The sequence below is a fragment of the Puma concolor genome, chromosome C2 (genome assembly GCF_028749965.1).
Source record: "Puma concolor isolate L17-30 chromosome C2, mPumCon1.1.hap2, whole genome shotgun sequence".
In the NCBI taxonomy this organism is placed as follows: Eukaryota; Metazoa; Chordata; class Mammalia; order Carnivora; family Felidae; genus Puma; species Puma concolor.
In genome coordinates, this window is record NC_141675.1 from 159,897,716 (window position 1) to 159,918,614 (window position 20,899).

At 55.2% G+C, this 20,899-nt stretch overlaps 1 protein-coding gene and 1 pseudogene across 3 annotated transcripts; both read right to left on the bottom strand.

Annotated features, from left to right (window-relative positions):
• Positions 1–216: 216 nt before the first annotated feature.
• On the bottom strand, positions 217–19,526 carry FTCD (formimidoyltransferase cyclodeaminase). 3 transcript variants are annotated; one of them, XM_086676199.1, is made up of 15 exons: positions 19,283–19,408; positions 18,698–18,807; positions 18,341–18,524; positions 17,389–17,517; positions 15,184–15,272; positions 14,885–15,064; positions 13,591–13,728; positions 13,204–13,335; positions 7,607–7,668; positions 7,024–7,153; positions 6,769–6,930; positions 3,139–3,182; positions 2,795–2,933; positions 1,491–1,586; positions 217–513 (listed from the first exon to the last, which is right to left on the bottom strand). In XM_086676199.1, exons 3-15 carry the CDS (start codon positions 18,354–18,356, stop codon positions 427–429), a joined length of 1,404 nt encoding a protein of 467 aa, XP_086532325.1. In that variant the 5' UTR covers positions 18,357–18,524; positions 18,698–18,807; positions 19,283–19,408; the 3' UTR covers positions 217–426. The 3 variants fall into 3 exon arrangements, with proteins under 3 accessions (XP_086532325.1, XP_025769022.1, XP_086532326.1); XM_025913237.2 differs by lacking the exon at positions 18,698–18,807 and having other exon boundaries at positions 19,283–19,519; XM_086676200.1 differs by lacking the exons at positions 2,795–2,933; positions 18,698–18,807 and having other exon boundaries at positions 378–513; positions 19,283–19,526.
• LOC147577682 (small nuclear ribonucleoprotein G pseudogene) lies at positions 15,281–17,381 on the bottom strand (annotated as a pseudogene).
• Positions 19,527–20,899: the final 1,373 nt, after the last annotated feature.

The following is a 20,899-nucleotide window of genomic DNA, read 5'->3' on the forward strand; positions in this document are numbered from 1 at the left end:
GACCTGTGGCTCAGGCCCCAGTGGCATCTCACACCCATCCATGGAATCCTGGAACCAGTGTGTCACCTCATGCTGTGCCCACACTTCCTCTGACCACCTGCCCCCATGCGCACTCGTCATGAGCCCCCCATCCCCGCCCACGTAGCTCGACCTTTCCCTTCTTCCCCCAAACACACTTCCAGCCCCAAACACACTCCAGCCCCAAACACACTACACTATTGGTATGCCGTGACTTTACTAGAAGCCACAAGAGATGGCGGGAGGTGGTTCTGCCACCCCAAACAGAGCCCTGGCCCCACCCAGCCCACCCCGGGCCCCACAGGGGTGGTGACTGGAGGCTGTCCTGTGCTGTCGGGCGAGGCTGGACCCTTCTGGGAAGGGGGAGGGGCACTGAGGGGTGCAGAGCCCACGAGGTCTCCGGCGTCCTCACTCCTGCCGGGCCTCCAAGCGGTCCAGCACCAGCGCTGCCTGCGTCTTGGCTTCCTGCAGGAGGCTGGAGATGTGCTGGCGGGTCTGCCAGACAAAAGCCAGGTGTCACCCTGCACCCGCAGCCCGTCCCCGCCGGCCCACAGTCCCTGCCACCTCTCTGCGCCCTCTGGCCATGCTCCCTGGCCCGTCCTCTCTGGGGTGGTCCCGAGCCCCCCACTTGGGGAACCCCAATTCCTCTCATGTCTCTCTTGAGATGTAAGGACTGCCGGGCCCAGGCCCCCCACCCTCCTGTTTTTCCCACTTTAGCCACCACTGCAGAGAGTAAGGCTGTGTCCCCACGCCCATCCTTCAGTCCACAGCCACGTGGGCACGTGGTGGACAGCGACTTCCCTCAGAGGCCAAGCTCAGCCCCTGAAAAGGCCTTCGTCCCGAGCTGGAAGGTCACTTTTTAAAGATTATTGCAAAATCACAGAGACAGACGAGTGGTGTCAGGGGCTATGGGCTGAGGAAAAGGGGTCTTACAATGGGGGGGGGCCTCCCTTTGGAGTGATGAGAATGCTCTGGAACTTGATAGAGGTGGTGGTCACACATGTGCAGAATGCGCTGAGTTGCACACTTTAAAATGGTGAACAGTATATTCCTCCAATTGACCTCAAAACAGCGATCACAATGAAATTTTCACAGAGGCTGAAGCTAAGATCGCATCGTAGGTTGGTGACCGTTCTTTGAGATGGCGTGCGCCAGTGCTATGGTGCCGACCGTGGGGACCCCAGCCTTGGCGGCCCCACCAGGCAGGTGAGTGTGGAAGGCGGCTCAGGATGGCCCCATAGAGGGCATGGGGGCTCCCACCGAGCAGCCCCCCAGCCCCCCCCCCCCCCAGCTGATGAGGCCTGGCCACCTGCCACCACAGAAACCCCAGAGAGGACAACGGCCACCACAGGAGGCCAGAGGAACATCTCCACAGGTGGACACTTCCCCCAGGCCCGCATCTTGGAACCACAGCCCTGAGGGCGACCTCCAGGTCCCACCACGGGGCCCAGCCCCCACGCCTTCCTGCTCACCTGCTCCTTAAACGCGCTGTCGGTGACATCCTTCAGGTTGATGAGCACGTTGAAATATGCCCCAAACACGCCTGTCTCCAGGGCTTTGGCCGCCACCTGCAACAGGCGCCAGGCATGGGGCCGGCGGTCCGTGACCCTGCAGATGGCAGGCCCGCTCTACCCACTCTGCTACACGGGGCCACGACTGGGGGCTCTCACACCCCATCAGTAAAGATGGCAAACTGAGCGCCCCGGGGGTCCCCATGAGACACAGGGTTGGCCTGTCTGAGGAGGCTATGGGGCTCCATGCACAGCAGGGGGGGCTCTGGCCTGGCCCCTCCAGAAACAGATGACAACCACAGCCGGAGCGGAGAAAATGAGGTCCCCTCGGCCCCTGGGTGGCTCAGTCGGTTAAGCATCCGACTTCGGCTCAGGTCACGATCTCACGGTTCGTGAGTTCGAGCCCCGCATTGGGCTCTGTGCTGACAGCTCGGGGCCTGGAGCCCGCTTCTGATTCTGCGTCTCCCTCCCCTCAGCTCCTCCCCTGCTCACACTCTGTCTCTCTCTGAAAATAAATAAAGATTTAAAAAATTTTTCTAAAAAGAAAGAAAAAGAGGCCCCCTCGGGTCTGAGCAAGGTGTGGCCTGCTGGCCTGCCAGCTTCAGGCTCTGACTATGGCCGGCGCTCCTGAGTCCCATCCCTGCTTCCCACCTGCCAGCCACCAGGAGAGAGCAGGTCAGAGCGCGGCCTGGGGATGAATCCAGAACCCAGAACCGCCGAGCCACTTGGCCCAGATGGCATATGGCTGCCCCCAAGGGGAGGAAGAGAGGCTTCTCCAAGGCCCCAGGACCACCGAAAACAGGTGTCTCTCTTATAGAGACCCCACACACTGGAGCTCAGGACAGACTGTGGAAATCACAGAGCCCATTCTGATGCTCCCACACCCTGAGCCTTCCACGCACCGGCAGGGCACAGGGTGACCTGTGCACATCTGCAAGGGGGCTTAGGCATTTTCCAGAATAGCAGCCGTGAGAAGGAGGGAAGGGGAGAGGATGAGGCAGGGTAGGAGATGGGGTCCCCGGGACGGTCTGTGGGCTATGGTCAGGGGTGGACTCTGGAGATACATTAGACTTTCAGCCCCTCTGCCATGCAGGCTTAAATAAAATCCTTACTTCCCACTTTTAAAACAGGACGAACCAATGTGCTCTGCGGGCTAAGACCAGCCAGGACCCCATGGGAAGTGCTCCTGCCCGGGGCCTGGCTCAGTAAGTACCCAACGACCCTCCCCGCTGCTCCCCTACAATGGGAGGCTGAGTCCCAAGCACCTGCAGGTCGGACCGGCAGGCCAGGTTTCCACACTGTGCCAGCTCCTGCAGCGCGGGCCACAGCGAGGCCACCTTCTCTGCTAGCACCAGGGGCACGGCCACCGCCTGCCTCAGCCCCTCCTGCAGGGCAGCCGCACGCCTAAAACCAAGGGGGTCCATGGTGAGAGCCCAGGGGCCGCCCGGACCCCCACCCACAGCGCCCCGCCAGCACACAGAACCAGGGTGGGGCCAACAGGGAAGTCATTCCCCAATCACAACACAGCCCCAGCGGGTGGATTAAATGTCTCCGAGATCAAGGCACCTGGGTGTTCATGGCCCCGGGGCAGCACTGCCCCACGACTCACCTGTCCCTGTCCTCAGGTGTGTCCTTGGGCAGCTTCGTTGCCTCCTGCCAGAACAGAACACACAAGCGAGTGGGGTGAGCAGTGGCCATAGCCTGGGGCCACACAGAGAGTCTGGGCAGGTCAAGGGGCAGTGTCCACACCAGCACCCCCAGGGCTGGCATTTCTGCGGGCATGGATGCACTGGGAGCACTTCTGCCAGGTTCCAGGCACTCAGGGATTGGGGACGCCCTCAGGGACCAGGTGTCCCCTCACACAGCATGGACTCCAGTCACTGCTTGTGCGTTAACACAGGCAACTGGGAGCACCTGGGGGGTTCAGTAGGTTAAGTGTCCAACTTCAGCTCGGATCATGATCTCGTGGTTCTTGGGTTCAAGTCCCGCATCGGGCTCTGTGCTGACAGGTCAGAGCCTGGAGCCTGCTTCAGATTCTGTGTCTCCCTCTCTCTCTGCCCCTCCCCCGCTGGCACTCTGTCTCTGTCTCTCAAAAATAAACATTAAAAAATTAAAAATAAATTTAAAAAAAAACACAGGCAACTGTACCACTCGGGTCTAGACCTCATGGGTGTGTCCCCCACCGGTACTGGCTCAGGCCCTCCTCCGGGACTGGCCACACTCACCCTACGCCGGTGACTACGTCAGCTCCCCATCTGTGCACCCCCGTCTGCCCAGGCCTCTCCCTCACACACCGAAATCCCACCCTGCCCACTGCAAGGGCCCAGGGCCTGAGGGCCTTGCCAGGTGGGGAATGTGCCTGTTGAAGATTTGAATAAATCTCCACCCAAAAGTCGACGCTTGTGTCAGCAGGCCTGATGGCAAGTGAGCCCTGGCCCCGCACAGAACCCACCGAGTCACCGCCCCAGCGTCTCCTGAGTCTCCTGGGGCTGCCTCCCCCCAGTCTCCACAGCAGTCCTCACACACGTGGGGCACTGACCCCGGCTGTCACCGTGAGGCCGCCAGGCTGGGTGCTCTGAGTCTCCACTGGGCCAATCGGGGCTGATGTCAGTGAAGCCTGTCCTTCACGCGGTCACATCTGTGTCCAGGTGAGGACGCCACCCACTTGGAGTTAGGCTTACTGTGAACTTCGTTTAACCCCACCTGAAAATTACTTGCTCATTTGGCACAAGACAAGAATGTCCCTTTTTTTCCCCAGAACTCCACCTGCTTCCAGGGAGCGTGGCACACTGCTCTCGCTCTCGCGTGTGTGACTTCCGACGGTGCGCTCTCTAAATCACACACCCTTGCTGATTATCTTTCTTTTCTTCCCTGCCTTCTGATTAGATTTTCATTTTTCTACCTCCCTCCCGTTGTTTTCTATTCATTCACCTTATTTCTAATCACTGGTGGTTAGCCCTAAATGTTTGTATCTATATTTAAACTGATGCTTCTCCCTAACCGCCTCTCAGAGCACAGGAGTCTGGGAAGAACCAGGAAGAAGCCCAGCAAGCACGGCCAGGAGGCCCTGTGAACCGTGACAGGAAAGAACAAACGGCAGACTCCAAGCTCAGGGACGAAAACCCATGCAGCCTACAAAGCTCCCGGGCAGGAAGCAGCACGAGCACCGCCGGAAGCAAACGGCCAGCGGCAAACCACAGAGCGAGTCCCAAGTGTGCAAGAGGGTCCTAGCCAGCGGGAAAGTGCCTTTCCTCTCCAGAAGGGACACAACACCGCCGTGAGAAATACAAGAAACGCTCCTTGCCACACACATTGAGCAGCACACGCCAGGGCCGCTCCAGGAGACAAACCACAGGGTGACTACAAGTCCGACGGCGGGGGTCCCGGGGAGGAGCCCTCAGACCCCTCAGGCAGAGCCCCATCCGTGCAGCCCGGCAAGGGCCACTTGGCAGCGTCCTTCAAAGAAGCGCACCCACCTTGGGCAGCAAGTCCTTCTGCGAATCATTCCCACAGGCTGCCCACCGCCCCCAGTGACGGACGCCAGAGGTGTCCACAGCAACCGCCCGGGTGCCGACTAAAGGGCCTAAATCCCCCAGTGGGGCTGGCCAACCGCGCTGTGACCCAGACGTCTGCAGGATACAGACAGTCCCCAACTTACAAGGGTTCGGCTTAGGATTTTCGACTGTAAGCGGTGCCAAAGGATGTGCGTTCAGTAAACACGGTGCCTGGAGTTTCCACACGCCGTGTCACCCCGGGGCTGGGCGGCCACGCGGTCCCCGCACACCGATGACCGTTCTGGGCCCACACGGTCTGCCTGTCACTTCAGTACGGTATTCGGTCAACTACTCGAGACGTCCACCCTCCTTGTAAAACAGGCTGTGGGCCAGGCGGCTGTGCCCGTCCGCAGGCTAACGGAAGTGCTCTGAGCACGTGTGAGGCAGACCAGCTAAGTGTGATGTGCATAAGTTACATGCAACAAATGCATTTTCGCCTTACGCTGTTTCCAATCTATGATGGGCTTTTGGATGTGACCCCCTGGTAAGTTGGGGAAGATCTGTGCTGGCAGCGAGGGGTGTGGTCTCCATGCGCCAGTATAGAAAGATCTGACAGAACACCAAGTTAGAAATGCAAGAGGCGATCTAAGAACACGTATGATGCCATTTGTGTGAGAAAGGAGAGAAAAAAAAAGCTGCATCTACGAGAATATAGATAACCATCCCAGGACACATGCCCTAGAACTTGCACCTGTTTAGGGCGTGTGGGCAGGGGGAGGCAGGGCATCGGGTCTTCTCATCTGCTACTCTCCTGCCCTTGTGAATTCTTTTACCTACTTTCAAAAGCAAACAAATGAAATTTAAACATAAAAACACAAATGGGAAAAGGAGATCTGTCTCTACACCTCCCTCCCAGAGGACATGAACTTGAGTTCCAGATGGTGACTTATTTAGATGAGACTCTGATTCTTCCCTGTCTGCCTACAGCCTTCACTCTGGGGGTGCACGGCGTGCCCTGGAGGTCACCAGCGGTCATCAGAGTGCGGGCCCGCCTGCTCCCCAGACTGCCCTTCACCCCAGCTCTGCCCGCGAGGTGGCTCTGGGGCGGCTGGCAGCTGCGAGCTCATGCCTCTCCCGGGACCTTCCACCAGGAACTGCTCTCAGACACAGACGCACGGCCAGGCTTTGGTCCTGGACTCCTCCGTCCTCTGCCCTGGGTTCTGAGCGCCTTCTCTGTCACCCACCACCCGGCACACCAGCTGCCTCTTGCCCGTGAGCGAGCGGGTTCTCATCTGACCCGCCAGCTCTCCCTGTGGTCCTCTCTCTACCTTGTGGCTGAAACGTCTTCTCCAGTCTCTCTCGGACCATCGGTCACCGGCTCTTCTAGGATTTTCACTGCCCACCCGCCCTGTTTGACGCCTTCCTGCAGCGTCTGCGGGTCTGGGTGCCAACCCGACCGTAAGACTCAGGGGCAGCTGGGGGGCAGGTGCTGAGCCTGGACTGAACTTCCCACCCCACCCCGCCGCCGCCGTGGATGTGAGCGTGGGGTCACGCCTGCGCCAAACCCTCAGAGCCCCTGAAGCAGCCTTTCACGCTCAAGGCGGGGGCTCCAACCTCCCCTGGTGCCCAGACACCCGAGCCTGCAACAGCCCTTCCCCCTCCTGCAAGTTCTCTGTGACCCCGCAGGAGCTTTCTCTCCCCAGCGCGCCCCCCATCATGAGCTGACCCCCTCTCTGAGCACTCACCAGGTAGGCCTGGAAGGCCCGGGCGTCCGCGTCCACCAGCGCGGTCAGCTCAGCAGAGGCCGCGTGGAAGGGCGGGATCAGGCGCCGCATGGTGGCATCCAGGTGTTCAAACTGGCGCCGCCCATAGGTCATCAGGCCGGCCATGGAGGCCAGCGCGGCACCCTAGGCGAGGCATGAGCCACGCGTGAGACTCGGGATCCCAGGCCAGGCACCCCGGGCCCTGTCCTCGTCCCTCGCCCCTTGCCTCGCACTCACCATGGCTGCACTGGCCGCTGCCACCGAGCCACCCCCCGGGGCCGCCGAGCGGGCGCCCACCTCACGGACGAAGGCACACAGAGACTTGCTCACCAGGCTCTGCTCAGGCCCACTGTTGGGGACCAGGTACCTGTGGGGAAGGGTCAGCTCAGCAAAGCTCAGAGAGGGGAGGGAAGAGCTAGGGGCAGGGACAGGGGATGTGTCCTCCGTCACACAGGGCCAGGGATGGGGGATGGGGCTTTCGGGGACAGGGGAATGGAAGACAGGATCCAGGGTCACTACTGCCAGGCTGTGAGGGCAGGGCTGGCTCAGACCCTGATCCCTGACCCCAGGCCCCTCCCACACACCCCCTCACCAACACAGGGGAGGGGACACAGTCCCAGTTTGCAGAGTGGCCATGCCCACGCAGAAGCCCTCGTGAGGACACAGTGGGACCCTGTTGGGACCTCACTGTGTCCCCTCAACCAGCCTCCGGCCTCATGGCTGGCACGGGCACCCTGGCATTTGCCGATGGATGAGTGGCCAACTGGAAGGCTCTGGAAGGACTGAGGCAGGTGTCTGCGGGGGTGAGGGCTGTGCTCACTCGATGATCCTCTCCTTGGGGTTGAAAGGGGATAGAGAGTCCAGGCCCAGCCGGTTCACCACCTGGAAAAAGGGCTGGTGATGAGGACCCACCTCAGCCCCCCACACATGAAGCAGGCTACCGAATAATGGGGTCCCACCTGAGTCCGCGATGGCATCCTTGCTCCCATCTGCCTCTGTGGCGGGGGCCAGGCAGAGCTGGCTGCATGCCCGCTTGCCAGGAGCTTGCTTACCACGGGCTCCTGGGAGAGCCCCCAGCCCAGAGCAGGGCCCACAGACCTCCTGACACACCTGCCCACACTTCTTATCCCACAGGGAAACTGAGGCTCAGAGAGAGGAAGCCCCTCATTCTAAGCCACATGCGTCCCACAGAAAATGCCACACGTGAGCCTGTCACTGAAAGGGGCCAACAAAACTGTCCCTTTGGGAAAGATTTTAATTCTTTGGGTGTCACACACGGTGTCCTCACAACTTTTAAAGCCCAGGAGCTTCCTGACTCACCTACACATAAGACTTGTTTTGTGAGGAAAAATAGATTTTACCTGAATTCAAAATAAAATTGGAATAATCTCCATTTAAGATCAGAATTCTTTTCACCAAAAAATATTCAAAAGACTTTATGGTGTATATGCCAGTGGCACATCCTGGTGCGTTCTTGAGCCAATGAGGCTGACACTTTCTACAAAACTTTCTTTTTTTTATCTTTTTTTTTAATATGAAATTTATTGTCAAATTGGTTTCCATACAACACCCAGTGCTCATCTCAACAGATGCCCTCCTCAATACCCATCACCCACCCTCCCCTCCCTCCCACCCCCCATTAACCCTCAGTTTGTTCTCAGTTTTGGCTTATGTTTTGGCTCAGTTCTTATGTTTTGGCTCCCTCCCTCTCTAACCTTTTTTTTTTCCTTCCCCTCCCCCATGGACTTCTGTTAAGTTTCTCAGGATCCACATAAGAGTGAAAACATATGGTATGTGTCTTTCTCTGTATGACTTATTTCACTTAGCATCACACTCTCCAGTTCCATCCACGTTGCTACAAAAGGCCATATTTCTTTCTTTCTCATTGCCACGTAGTATTCCATTGTGTATATAAACCACAACTTCTTTATGCATTTGTCAGTTGATGGACATTTAGGCTCTTTCCATAATTTGGCTATTGTTGAGAGTGCTGCTATAAACATTGGGGTACAAGTGCCCCTATGCATCAGCACTCCTGTGTCCTTTGGCAAAACTTTCCACAAAACTAGAAAGTGAGAAATGCTTGAGAGAAACCAGCTAGCAAGGGGCGGGGGAGAGGTCTCCCCAAGGACATGGAAATGGGTAAGAGGGACTCGAGGGGCATCTGGAGGGGTCAGTTGGCTGAGCGTCCAACTTCGGCTCACGTCATGATCTCTCAGCTTGTGAGTTCAAGCCCCGCATCGGGCTCTGTGCTGTCAGAGTGGAGGCTGCTTTGGAGCCTCCGTCTCCCTCTCTCTCTGCCCATCCCCCATTAGCAATAGCCACCCCCCCCCCTTAAAATAAATAAACACTAAAAAAAGAAGGGGTGCCTCTTGGGAGCCCACCAGACAGTCCTCAACAAGCAATAAGGCAAAGCTCTCCTGGCACACAAGACCTCAGAAAGACAAACAGAACTTTAAAAAGGAATTCACATGCCTGGCTAAGTGGGCAGAAAGTAAAGGAGTTCATTCAAGGCCAGAGATGACCAGAAAGGGAACCAGGCAGGCCTGCCGGCCCTGAAGCTGGGTGTCCCAGGGACATCTGAGAGCCTCTGGAAGCCGCTCATGAGCAAGGCAGGCGTCAAGTCCTGAGGAGTGGGGGTCAGCCTGGAGGCCCCTGAAAGGGGACATCTCCAGGGATGAGCGGGGTTGGGGAGAAGTCCACTGAGGATGTCATCGGGATACTTTTCACACTCTGCCTTCCCTCTGGGGATGCAGGAAGATGCCTTCATGGGAATTCTAACCACAGGCCTCCCTGGTGGGGATGTGGGAGACGGTTCACAAAGAACTCTCTACATGTGGGGTCCCAAAGCTCCAAGCAAAAGACTGAATCTGGGGGGCCCTGTGTGATCATGTCCCCGAGAACTTATGTAGGCAAATCCGGACTTTAACCCAGGTGTCCAAGAATTACCACAGATAAAGTTGCAAAGAACATGCACTCGTAATCAAAAATCACAAAACACACAAAGCAAGTCACTGTGAGAAAGTCTGCTGATATGGCAATGTGCAAATCAGAACTTCAAAGACTGCAGATATTAGAGCTTTCAGATAAAGAATAAAAAATAATGTGTTAAAAGATACAGGAGAGCATCGAACACATTGATAAGGAATAAATAAATGTGGGAGAGGTGAAAGCATTTTCTTACAGAAAAAGGGTAAAATTAGAAAACCATTACTGGCTGCTAAAACCTATGGCTGGAATTTTAAGAGGAACAGGGTACTTACATATCCTTAAAGTACGTCCCACAGCGCGCTCACCACAAAAGGAAAAACGGAAACATTGCAGCGGATAACGGCACCTTGACCCCAGGACCCCAGGCCCAGATGATGGGCGCCTGACCCGGCACTCTGAGGACAGCACATCACATCTGCACTGCTCCCGCCGCCAGCATACAGCCACGGCAGTCATGAGACGTGGTACGAAACAGCATCCTGTACTTTCAAAGTATGTCAAGGTCAATGAAGGGCAAGAGCACAAGGAACGGTTCTGGATTAAAGGCAATAAATGACTGTCATCCGGATTGCTCCATGGGTGGGAGCAGAAAGCACTGTAATAGGAATGACGGGGACATCGGTGTCGTGCGATGATGGTCTGCAGACTAGATACTATAATTGTATTAACGTTCAATTCCTGATTTTCCTCATTGTACTGAGGTTGTGTCAGAGAACCTCCTTGTTCTTAAGAAATGAAACCTGAAAACATTCTAGGTAAAATAGTACAGTCTTTAACCTACTCTCGGGTGGTCCAAAAAAACACAACACGACTATGTGTGAATACAGAGAGAGAATAATAAAGCAAAGAGGGCAGATGCGAAATACTGGTGAAGTTGGAGTATGTAAGGGAGGTCCTTGTGTCGTTCCCACATCTTTCCTGTGAGCAGGGAATTATATCGACATAAAATACACAAAATTTGTAACAGACCTGGCCATAAACTGTATCAGTACCTTAGAGGCTAGGTTCGAGAAAACCACAGTGAACACAAAGGGGAAGAAGTAGAAATAAAGTCAAGAAAAGACAGAAATATGCCACTGCCATGTGACTGGCATCCTGAAAGTAAAAGAACAAAATAACAGGATCAAAAGTATAACAGGGGAAAATATTCCTAAAACTAAGCAAGAATGGAATCTGTAAATCACAAGGAACATTAATCCAGAGAAGAAAATGATGTAGAATAATTGACCAAGATGTGTATGGCTTATTGAACTTTGAGGACAGAGAAGGCGTTCTGCAGGCATCACGGACAAAAACACGTCCCTGGAGATCAGGGAGATAACCAGGCAGTCTGAGACCTCCCCACGGGACATGTAATTCCAGAAGATTGTAAAGATAGGTTTGCGATATTCTCAGGGAAAACAAGTGACTTGGGATTTTGGCTTTCCAACTGTCTTGCAAGAAAAAATTCACAGAAAGACATTGTCAAGCATGCCAGATCCCACAAGGAAAAGCACCATGAGCCTTGGTTTACAAAGTCTGCTTGCGAGGGGTCAGGGACGGGGGGAAATCTCCTTGATTGTGAGATCCAGGCAACAAACAACAAACAGATAAGTAAGAAGAGAGATGACCTCATCTATGAATAGAGTGAAGGTTAAATATCTGTGGCTATTTAATACATGTGGACCAGTTACAGAAGGTACATGTTATAGATTTGACAATGTAAAAATAGCAACATAACAATTTAGAGCACAGATGACCAGTTGCACAAGTGCACTAATATTCTTGTCTTTCTTCACCAAACAAACATCAACAAACACTGTCTAACATTGATAAAGAGAGAAAGGTTTAAGCATATTATTTAAACTTAATAATTTAACAACCTAGAACTAATAAATGAATTCAACAAGGAAGCAGGGTACAAAGTCAACAAAGAAAAGTCAGTTGCATTTCTATACACTAACAATGAGCGATCTTAAAAAGAACTTGCAAAAACAATTCCATTTACAATAGCATCAAAAAGAATAAAATAAGTAGGAATTAATTAACTTAACCAAGGAGGTAAAGCACTTGTACAAAAAAAACTACAAAACATTGCCAGAAGATATTAAAGAAAGCATAAATAAATGGAAAGCCCCTGTTCATGGATGGGAACACTTCCTATTGTTAAGATGCCCGCACTCCCCAAAGCAATGCACAGAATCAGAGCAGTCCTTATCAGAACTCTAATGGTGTTTTTTGCAGACACAAAAAACCCATCCTGGGTTATGATGGCTGCATAACATTATGATGTACTTAATATCACCAACTGTATACTTAAAGATGGTTAAGATGCCAATTGTATGTTACGAGTACTTTACTACAAAAGAAAAAGTTGAGGGGCGCCTGGGTGGCTCCTTCAGTTAAGCGTCTGATTCTTCATTTCGGCTCAGGTCATGATCTCACAGTTCGTGAGTTCAAGTCTCGAGTCGGACCCTGTGCTGACAGCGTGGAGCCTGCTTGAGATTCTCTCTCCCTCTCTCTCAAAATAAGTAAATAAACTTAAAAAAAAGAAAAGAAAAATTGAAAAAAGTTTAACCACCAGAAGAACTCCCACCTCCCACTAAAAACTACTATAACTCAAAAAATTCAGGAAACAGAGAAGAAAGAAAAGATGTGACTAGAAGCTAAGTAAGTTTATTTTCTCACCTCCATAGCAGGCTGTCAGTGTAGTGATAGAAACTGACAAATCAAATTATATATTTGAAAATTTGGATAACATTTTTAAACCGATAAATCAAAAACAGAAGTATATTAAGTTGTAAAGGTAATCACCAGAATACCTAAAAAATAGACTCTTCCATAAAACTGGAAGCAACCACATCCAACACTCCCACATGCCTGAAAATGGGACAAGAGTCCAGACATATTTGCTGAATCAGGAAATGCAAAGGGATAAACTCAACTACGAAAAGACAAAGACTTTCAGAGTGTGTCAGAGCACTCATGTGCTCATTGTGGAGAAATTCAAGTAAAGGTATCACTTGGGACAATGGCACCAGCTTCTAAATAACCTGGCGATGTTCGTGGGTGCATCCCGGAGTGCTGTGGGCACAGGGCTGACGCGGAAGTGAGGGCTCCCACCTTCGCCAGAGCGAGGCGCCCCCAGGACAGACACCAGAAGGGGCGGGGGGGAAGTGATGTGCATCCTCTCTGAGGAATTTTTACAAGACTGAATGTCTTCTCGGTCACAAAGAAAACTTCTGCAGTTTCTTTTCCCCAAAATGATAACAGCATGATCTCATCTAAGCCCAGACACTAAAACAGCAGAAGAGGAGGAGCGGGGCCCTGCCTCGCAGACAGGGCTCCAGGCCCGGGTGCAGGTGCTTCCAGCACCCAGGCCTGCTCTGAGAGCATCAAGCTCGCTCCCATCCCCCCACCAGCCCCTCGCTCGGGAGCGCAGCCCACCAGCCTGATGCGGTGCTCCTCCTCCAGGATGAAGAGATTCTCCTTCTTGCAGTAGAAGGCAGCGGCATCCAGAAGGGCCTTCAGAGGCACCAAGCCCACCAGCTGTGAGCCCACCACCGGAAGGCTCAGCTCCTGCAGAGGTCCAGCAGGGTCGACGCTCAGAGGAGCCAGACTCGAGACGTCCCGGGACCCGCCCCGCTCAGCTGGAGGGACGTCACCCCAGCCACCAGGGGACGCCCACCCCACTCACCTGGAGGGGCTCTCGTGGCCAGCAGGGGATGCCCGCTCTGCTCACCTGGAGAGACTTCACCCCAGCCAGCGGAGGACACCTGACCCACTCACCTAGAGGGGCCCCCACGGCCAGCAGGGGACACGTGTCCTGCTCACCTGGGCCTCTCTGCAGGTCTCCTCATAGACTGTATGCAGTGCTGTGACCTCAAAGTCCAGGAGGTTTGTGGATACTTGGGCCAGGTTCTTCTCATCCAAGTACCAGCCAATGCCCTGAACCTTTTTCAGGCGTCCTGGCTACAAAGAAAAGACTTTCCCAGCACAGGCCCTGCCTGTCCTCCTCTGGAACCTGCGCTGAAAGCCTCTTGTACCTGCACTCCCTGCTGGTTGGAGGGCTCCCTCCCTCCGCTGATACCGTGGCTTACAAACTGTGTAGTGTGGAATGTGTGTGAGGACTGTGGTGAGGACTGTGTGGGGAAGACTGTGTGCTGAGAACTGTGTGGTGAAAACTGTGTGGTGAGAACTCTGTGGTGAGGACTGTGTGGGGAGGACCGTATGGTGTGGACTGTGTGGTGTGGACCGTGTGGTGAGAACTGTGTGGTGTGGACCGTGTGGTGAGAACTGTGTTTGAGGTCCCTACCACGTGCTGGGGACCTGCCTGGGGTCACCCCCACCCAACCCCTAACTCCTGTGTTTAGTCCCTTCCTGCCATCCCACCCTCACCCCAGAGACTGGCTCTCTGCTCCTCACTTCTTGGGGTGGCTCAGTCTACCTAAGAAGGACCTTTGACCTCTGAATTCAGCAGGAGCAGAAAGAAGGATTTGGGGTTTGCTGTGTGTGTTGTGCTTCCATACTGCATCTGCAGGCTGGGAAGCTGGGCTCCTGGGGCCTCAGCTGTCTGGCGGGACCCAGGTCTCTGGAGGTTGGGGGCTGACAAGCAAGCAGGATGTCATCCTCCACCTCCTTCACCAAGGGTCGCTGTGTCTGTGTGTCCAACTCACACTTTCTGCTAGATCAAAGCTCAAACTAGGAGACAGTCGCTGTGGCGGACATTGTGGGTCAGGACACCTGGGACACCTGGAGGTATGCGGGGACACCTGGAATTACCTGGCGCACCTGGGGGTAGCTGGGGCACCTGCAGGACCTGGGACACCTAGAGGCCTGTGGGGGCACCTGGGGCTCAGAAGCGTCTCTTCTCCTACTAGAAATGCTGCAATATTTTAACAATAGCTATACCCCTGACTGATTCCATGGAAATGTCTTTTAAGGCAAGTGTTCCCCAACTTCAAACACTGGAACCCCCGCCTGCCCCGTCCCACTTGTTGGGGACACCGAGGCTGGGCTCTCAGCAGGTCCATGCCACGGCACCACCCTGCCCTGGCTCTCTCCCAGGAGCCCCTCAGGATTCCCCGGGGACGGTGCTGGGCCTCTGTGGGGACAGCAGGCTGCTCACCTTGTCCTTCCCGCGCCCTTGCTCCCGGAGGTTGAGGGCGATGCGGTGGGCCTGCTCCTTGGTGCTGAGCAGGTTGATGTTGAACGCAATGAGGAACTTCCGTGCCCCTGTGACAGTGGCTCCCCAGCTGGGGACGAAGGAGCTGGGACCGAAGTCAGGCACCCACTCGGCCTGCTTGAGCTGTGGGAAGACTCTGCCTAGGCTGCGGTGTCCCCCACGGGAGAGGCGCCCCGCCAGGGTCGAGGAAGGGGAAGGAGGAGGGGAATCATCCCTGCCCACCCTGGAGAGGAGACACGCACCTTCTCAGGGAGGGCCTCATACTCCCCGGCCCGGATGGCTGGCAGGGTCCGACGACCCGCTGTCTGCGCCGCCTCCCCATAGAGGTACACTGTGAGGGAGACTGGCTGGTCAGGCTCCCAGCCAGGGGCAGCCCAGAACCCCCACTTCCAGAGGAGTAATGAGGTGGGCCGCTCCTGCCAGCCTCAGCCCGGAAGACCAACCTCCCTCGGTTCCCCTCTCTGTGTGCCTCACGGGTGTGAGCGCTCACTGATGGACACTCAGTTTGGGCCAAGACCCCTCCCCTGCTGCTCCCCACTGCACAGATGTCCCCCCCAAAAAAACCATCACAGAGATTATAAGAGAAGTAGATGTGCGGGATGGATGTTCACGTTTCTTTCTAAAATGTATTTTCATTGTACCATAAATATGACCACAAAGTAAGAATCATAAAGAAAGGAAAACAAAAGTCACCACAAACTCCCAAGATCCATACCACAACTGTGACAGCATGGAGCGCACTGGCCCATATCTGCACGGGGTTGGATTTGGGGCCCTGCACTCCCGCGTCCATCTGCCCATTGGACACGGTCTGCAGACCTGTGCTGGGCCTGCACTCTGTTTCCGACTCATCTACACTTGTTCTAGGTTAATTTCTTGTTTTGTTTTGTTTTTCCTCTAGAGTTCTATTTCTATTCTTGTATTCAGAATAACCGTATCCGTTACCTCCTGTGTTTTACTTCAACTGCACTATACTTGGAATGTAGGTGTACCTGGAAGAGTCAGAGTACATCAAAGCGACAAGAGTTTTGAAAATTACAATTAATGTTTCAGAAGAAATCCACCCAGGTTTGCATGTTCTTCATCTTTACATTAAAAGGAGGAAAAAAGCCGGGATTCTTGGGTGGCTCAGTCAGTTGAGCGTCTGACTTCAGCTCAGGTCATGCTCTCATTGTTTGTGAGTTTCAGCCCTGCATCAGGCTGTGCACTGACAGCGTGGATCCTGCTTGGGATTCTCTCTTCCTCTCTCTCTGCCCCTCCCCTGCTTGCTGTCTCTCTCTCTCTCTCTCTCTCTCTCTCTCAAAATAAATACATAAATAAACTTAAAAAAAGATGGAAAAAAAGCCATCCTAGCCATGCTTCACAATTTTTTAATTTTAGTGTTTATTTATTTTTGAGAGAGAGACACAGAGAGAGCACGAGGAGGTGAGGAGCACAGACAGAGAGGGAGACACAGAATCCGAACCAGGCTCCAGGCTCTGCGCTGTCCAGAGCCCGATATAGGGCTGGAACCCACGAACTGTGAGATCATGACCTGAGCTGATGTTGGATGCTCAACCCACTGAGCCACCCAGGTGCCCCAGCCATGCTTCACATTTAATCAGATTCTTCTATATCAATGCATAAAAGGTTTGGAACAAGTTGTTCTTGACGAGAAATAGTTCATATTAGAAAAAATTAGAATAAGAGCCTAACGTTCAATTTTCTAGGTTCAGAATGTCTGAGAAAGCATTTTCAACTACAAAACTTTATTTAACAAAAAAGTTCAATATGAAAATGCGCGATCTGATTTTTACATTGTAGGAAAACAGGTGCCATAGAGAGGGGGTGTGTGGAAGCTGCTAGTTTCTTCCCTTGAGCACACCCACTGTTTATGCTCGTTCCAAGGCTCCTAACACGATGACATGGCTTTCTGGAATTACCGCCATTCTAATGTCGTTCTGTCGCCCACTAGTTGCCATCACCACACATTCATCTATCACAAGATTCATGAAGGGATCAACCCCCCCACAGTTTCCTTGGGAGTGTCTGCCACCATTTAATTTCAATAATAATTTCTTGTCCATAAATTTTTCCAGCCCGGTGGGGGGAGCTTTGCTCATGGCATCTACTTGGTGAGCTCAGACATGCCACTCAAAGACTTGGGTGAGTTCCCCAAAGTGAGACGATTCTATTAGCAAGCCCGGACTGGACTTCACAAACAGCTAAGCAGTGTCCGCTGCCGGGCAGCACGTGAGGGCCACTGGCTCCCTGTCCCCGGGTGCACTTGGTCATGGTTTCTATTTGTGTTTATCTCGTTATGGAAGAAGCAGGACATTTCCCTGTAGGTCAGTTTGCAGACTTTTTTGTGTTAAACTGCATTTTTAAGGAGCTAAGAGCAGAGAACCATGAGGGTACTGAAGTGCAGTGAGGGACCAGCAGGGGGAACCCCAGACATGAGCACTCACCCGGCACACCCAGTTCCTCCGCCAGTCGCTGGCCAAAGGCCTGGGCACAGAGCACACACTCATCCATGGTGACGCCCCTCACCGGGATGAAGGGGCACACGTCCAGGGCTCCCATCCGAGGGTGCTCCCCTGCAGAGAGATGGGGGCTGAGGAAGGGGAGGCCAGGGGTGGGTGGCTCCTGGACCCCGCACTTTCTGCCCCCAACCTGCCCTCCATCCACACACCCAGCTGGTCACGCTGCCCCACGGGGAAGCAGCGTCTTTGTGTAAACCCCTCCCTCTCCTGAAAGCCACAAAGGTCACTGCCCAGGGCTGCCAGGCTGAGCATTCAGAGTCCTGCCTGGCTGGTCTTGCCGCCCAGCCCTCCCCGCCACCCCCCGGCCCTGGGCAGCTAGCAGAGCGTCCTTTTCAAAACCAGAACCCCCACTGTGGGTCAGACAAGCTGTGGTCAGCAGCCCCCCAAGATGATGAGCCCCCTCACCCGCCACGTTCCCCCACCCCCCCCTCAGGGAGCTCCTGGCTTTGAGATAAGCTTTCTAACTTTACCAGTTGGGATCACTTGTGGATTCCCTTCAAGTGGGGCCTCACCTTCCCCCACTGTGAGTGGCCAGAGACCCTGCCCTTTTGACCAGCTCCCTGTGTCCACCAACCTTTGACCCTGCCTGCCACAGTAAATGTGTTTGCTTTTGCAGGCTGTTGACAGGCCGGTTTCCGAGTCTTTGCCTCCCTGCCCCCCAAGGCCCCTAGGCCTGAACAGAATGCCACAGTTTCACCGCCACTCATGCACAGGGAACCCCCAAAACATGGGTGGAGGTGCCACGGACCTTTGCCCGGCACAACACATTCTGTGTCCCGGGGGTCCCCCAAGGGTAAGCTCACAGGCCATTCGGCCCCTATGCCCTGAGCCAAACCCTGTGGGTGAGGACAGACAGCCTGGTGCTCTGGCCCCTCACCTTTGTGCTGGCTCATGTCGATGAGCCGGAAGGCAGCCCGCGCAGCATTGAGGGCCCCCTCCACCACGTCCTTGGGTTGCCCTACAAAGGTGTAGACGGTGCGGTTGGTGGAGGGGCCCGCGTCCACATCTAGCAGCACACAGCCCGGGGTCTGCGCCACGGCTCGGGAGATGGCGTCAATCACCTGGGGATGAAAGTCCGACACTGTGCCTCGGTTTCCCCACTTGGAAGAGAGAACAGGAGCTTCAGAGGTAGGCATGCCTTTCCTGCCACCCCAACCACCACCCAAACATGGGCCTAAGGAGCTGGTGCCGAGCATTTGGGAATTCCTCAGAGTACAAGCCCAGAGAGGCCTACCACCGAGCTATGGTTGCCAAGAAGGGGGCAACAGGCGGCACCCTCCAAGAGAAACCGAGGCAGGAGTCAGAATCCGGATGGAGGGCTTGCTGGGGCTCCCAGAAGGTGACCTATAGGCCAAGGTCACAGAGGTCAGGGCCCTAGCTTCCCCACGCAGCCCCTAGTGGGAGCATTTGCACTAGGGGAGGGCCATGAACGGCCCAGAACCTTCTGAGGCAGCAGGACAGCCCAGTGGTTGGGAGCAGGGGCTCAGGGCCTAAATTGTTCCGTGGCCCTCAGTGGCCTGCACCAACTCTCTGTGCCTCAGTTTCCTCGTGGCTGACATGGGGATAATGTCAGAGCCCACCTGATAAGGTTTGGAGACCTTCCAACTTCCCTGTGACGCAGACCCAGGTCCAGGACCCCTGCCTGACTGCCCATCCCACAGTCTCCTCCTCACCCGTCAGCCACTTCTCTGTCCCAGTGCTCATGGGACCCATCCCCGCGGGGCTGACAAGAAGTGGTTCTGTTTCAGGAACCAAGCACACCCCTTTCTCCTTGCCCCGGGCCACTTGCTTAGCCCCCCCCCCTCCCCCGGCACCTCACCTCCTGCTTGTTCCCCTCGGAGAAGTTGGGAACACATTCCACCAGCTGGGACATGGTCTGGGCCTCGATCCCGGTACTCCTCTCACGGGGCAGACCGAGGGAAGGAGGGACGGTGCTCTGCAGTGCCTGGCAGGGCCTTTATCCACCTGGCGGGGCCCTCCCATGGGGGCCGGGCTGCTTATTAACCACAGGCTGTGGTCCCTGCGCAAACGCAGAGCGGCTGGGAAGGGAGCAGGACCCCTGTGAGCCAGACAATGGAAAGGGAGGGATCCCCATACCCAGCCAAGAGCAGGACCTCAGCAGGGGTGGGGAGTAAACCCTCTCCAGGCAGTGGACTCAGGCCAGTCCAGGCTCCAATCCCAGCTCGTCCCGGCGCTCCTGAGGACTGTCTGTGTGGTCCTCCGTGTGAGCCTCCACGCGACCCTCCACGTGGCCCTCCAGGGGACCCTCCATTTGATCCTCTAAGTGACCCTCCATGTGGCCCTCCAGGTGACCCTTCACGCGACCCTCCATGTGGCCCTCCAGGTGACCTACTGAGCCCCGATTTCTTCACGTCAACTCGTCAGCCTCAGGCAGCAAGCAGATGAGAGGGATCGTGTGTGAGACGCCACCAGTGGACGAGGCTCTTGGTGGAGGGCAGCTCAGCCTGGCCAGGCAGGAGAAGGGCAGGGAGAGATCGAGTGTGTGCACATGTGCGGATGTCCTTGGGGAGCAAGTGCTCACGACGAAGTTCCGGCTCTCCCAGCCGCTGGCTGCTGTCCCCCGAGGCCAGAGGCTCCCCACAAAGAAGTGATGTGCTCAGGCCAGCAGCCCAGGGCCCTGCACCCAGAGGGCCCAGCTGGAGTCGGTGCCATCTTGAATGGGGTGGGCACTTCCAGTCTGCAAAGCCACCTCTCGTGGCCACTCCAGCAGTGTACAGATACCTCAAACCTGAGGTTCACCTCTGCCCCGCCTCTCAGGGCACTCTCAATCCCCCTGCAGGGACCCCCCCAAAGGCAGACCATACCCCATCTGCCTTCTTCCCGGGCATAGGCACCCACACAGCCGTGGCAGTGCAGGGTAGCCACAGGGCCCAGGTGAGGAGATGCCCAGATCTCGTGGATCCCCAGCTGTGTGGGCTGCGGGACCCCACCCCTCCAGCGTCAGCCCTGGAGCAGCCAGGTGAGCCCAGAGACCCCGGAGGCTGGGGGCGGGCCAGACCATCTCCAGCCACGACTCCCCAGGGTGGACGCAGACGATGGCTGCTCCACTCCCGGGTCCAGCACAGTCACAGGGGAGCCCCAGCAGCACCCGGCAGACAGCAAAGACCCAATAGAAACATTCCTCCGAACCCGGCTCCTAACGCCAAGGCTCACCCAGAGAGAGCCTGCATCCCAGAAGTGCCCACCACCAGTCCCTCCTCCAACAGCCCAGGTGCCAGACCTGTGTGTGCCCTGCAGAGACCCCCAAAGTCAGAGAGTCCCTCAGCTGGGGGTCGGCGTCCTGTGGCTGGAAGGGGAGGATGGCGTCAGTTGTGGACTGAATTGTGCCCACCTCCAAAATCATAGGTAGAAGCCCCGACTCCCCAGCACCTCAGAATTAGCTGTATTTGGAGACAGGGTCTTGAAAGAGGTAATA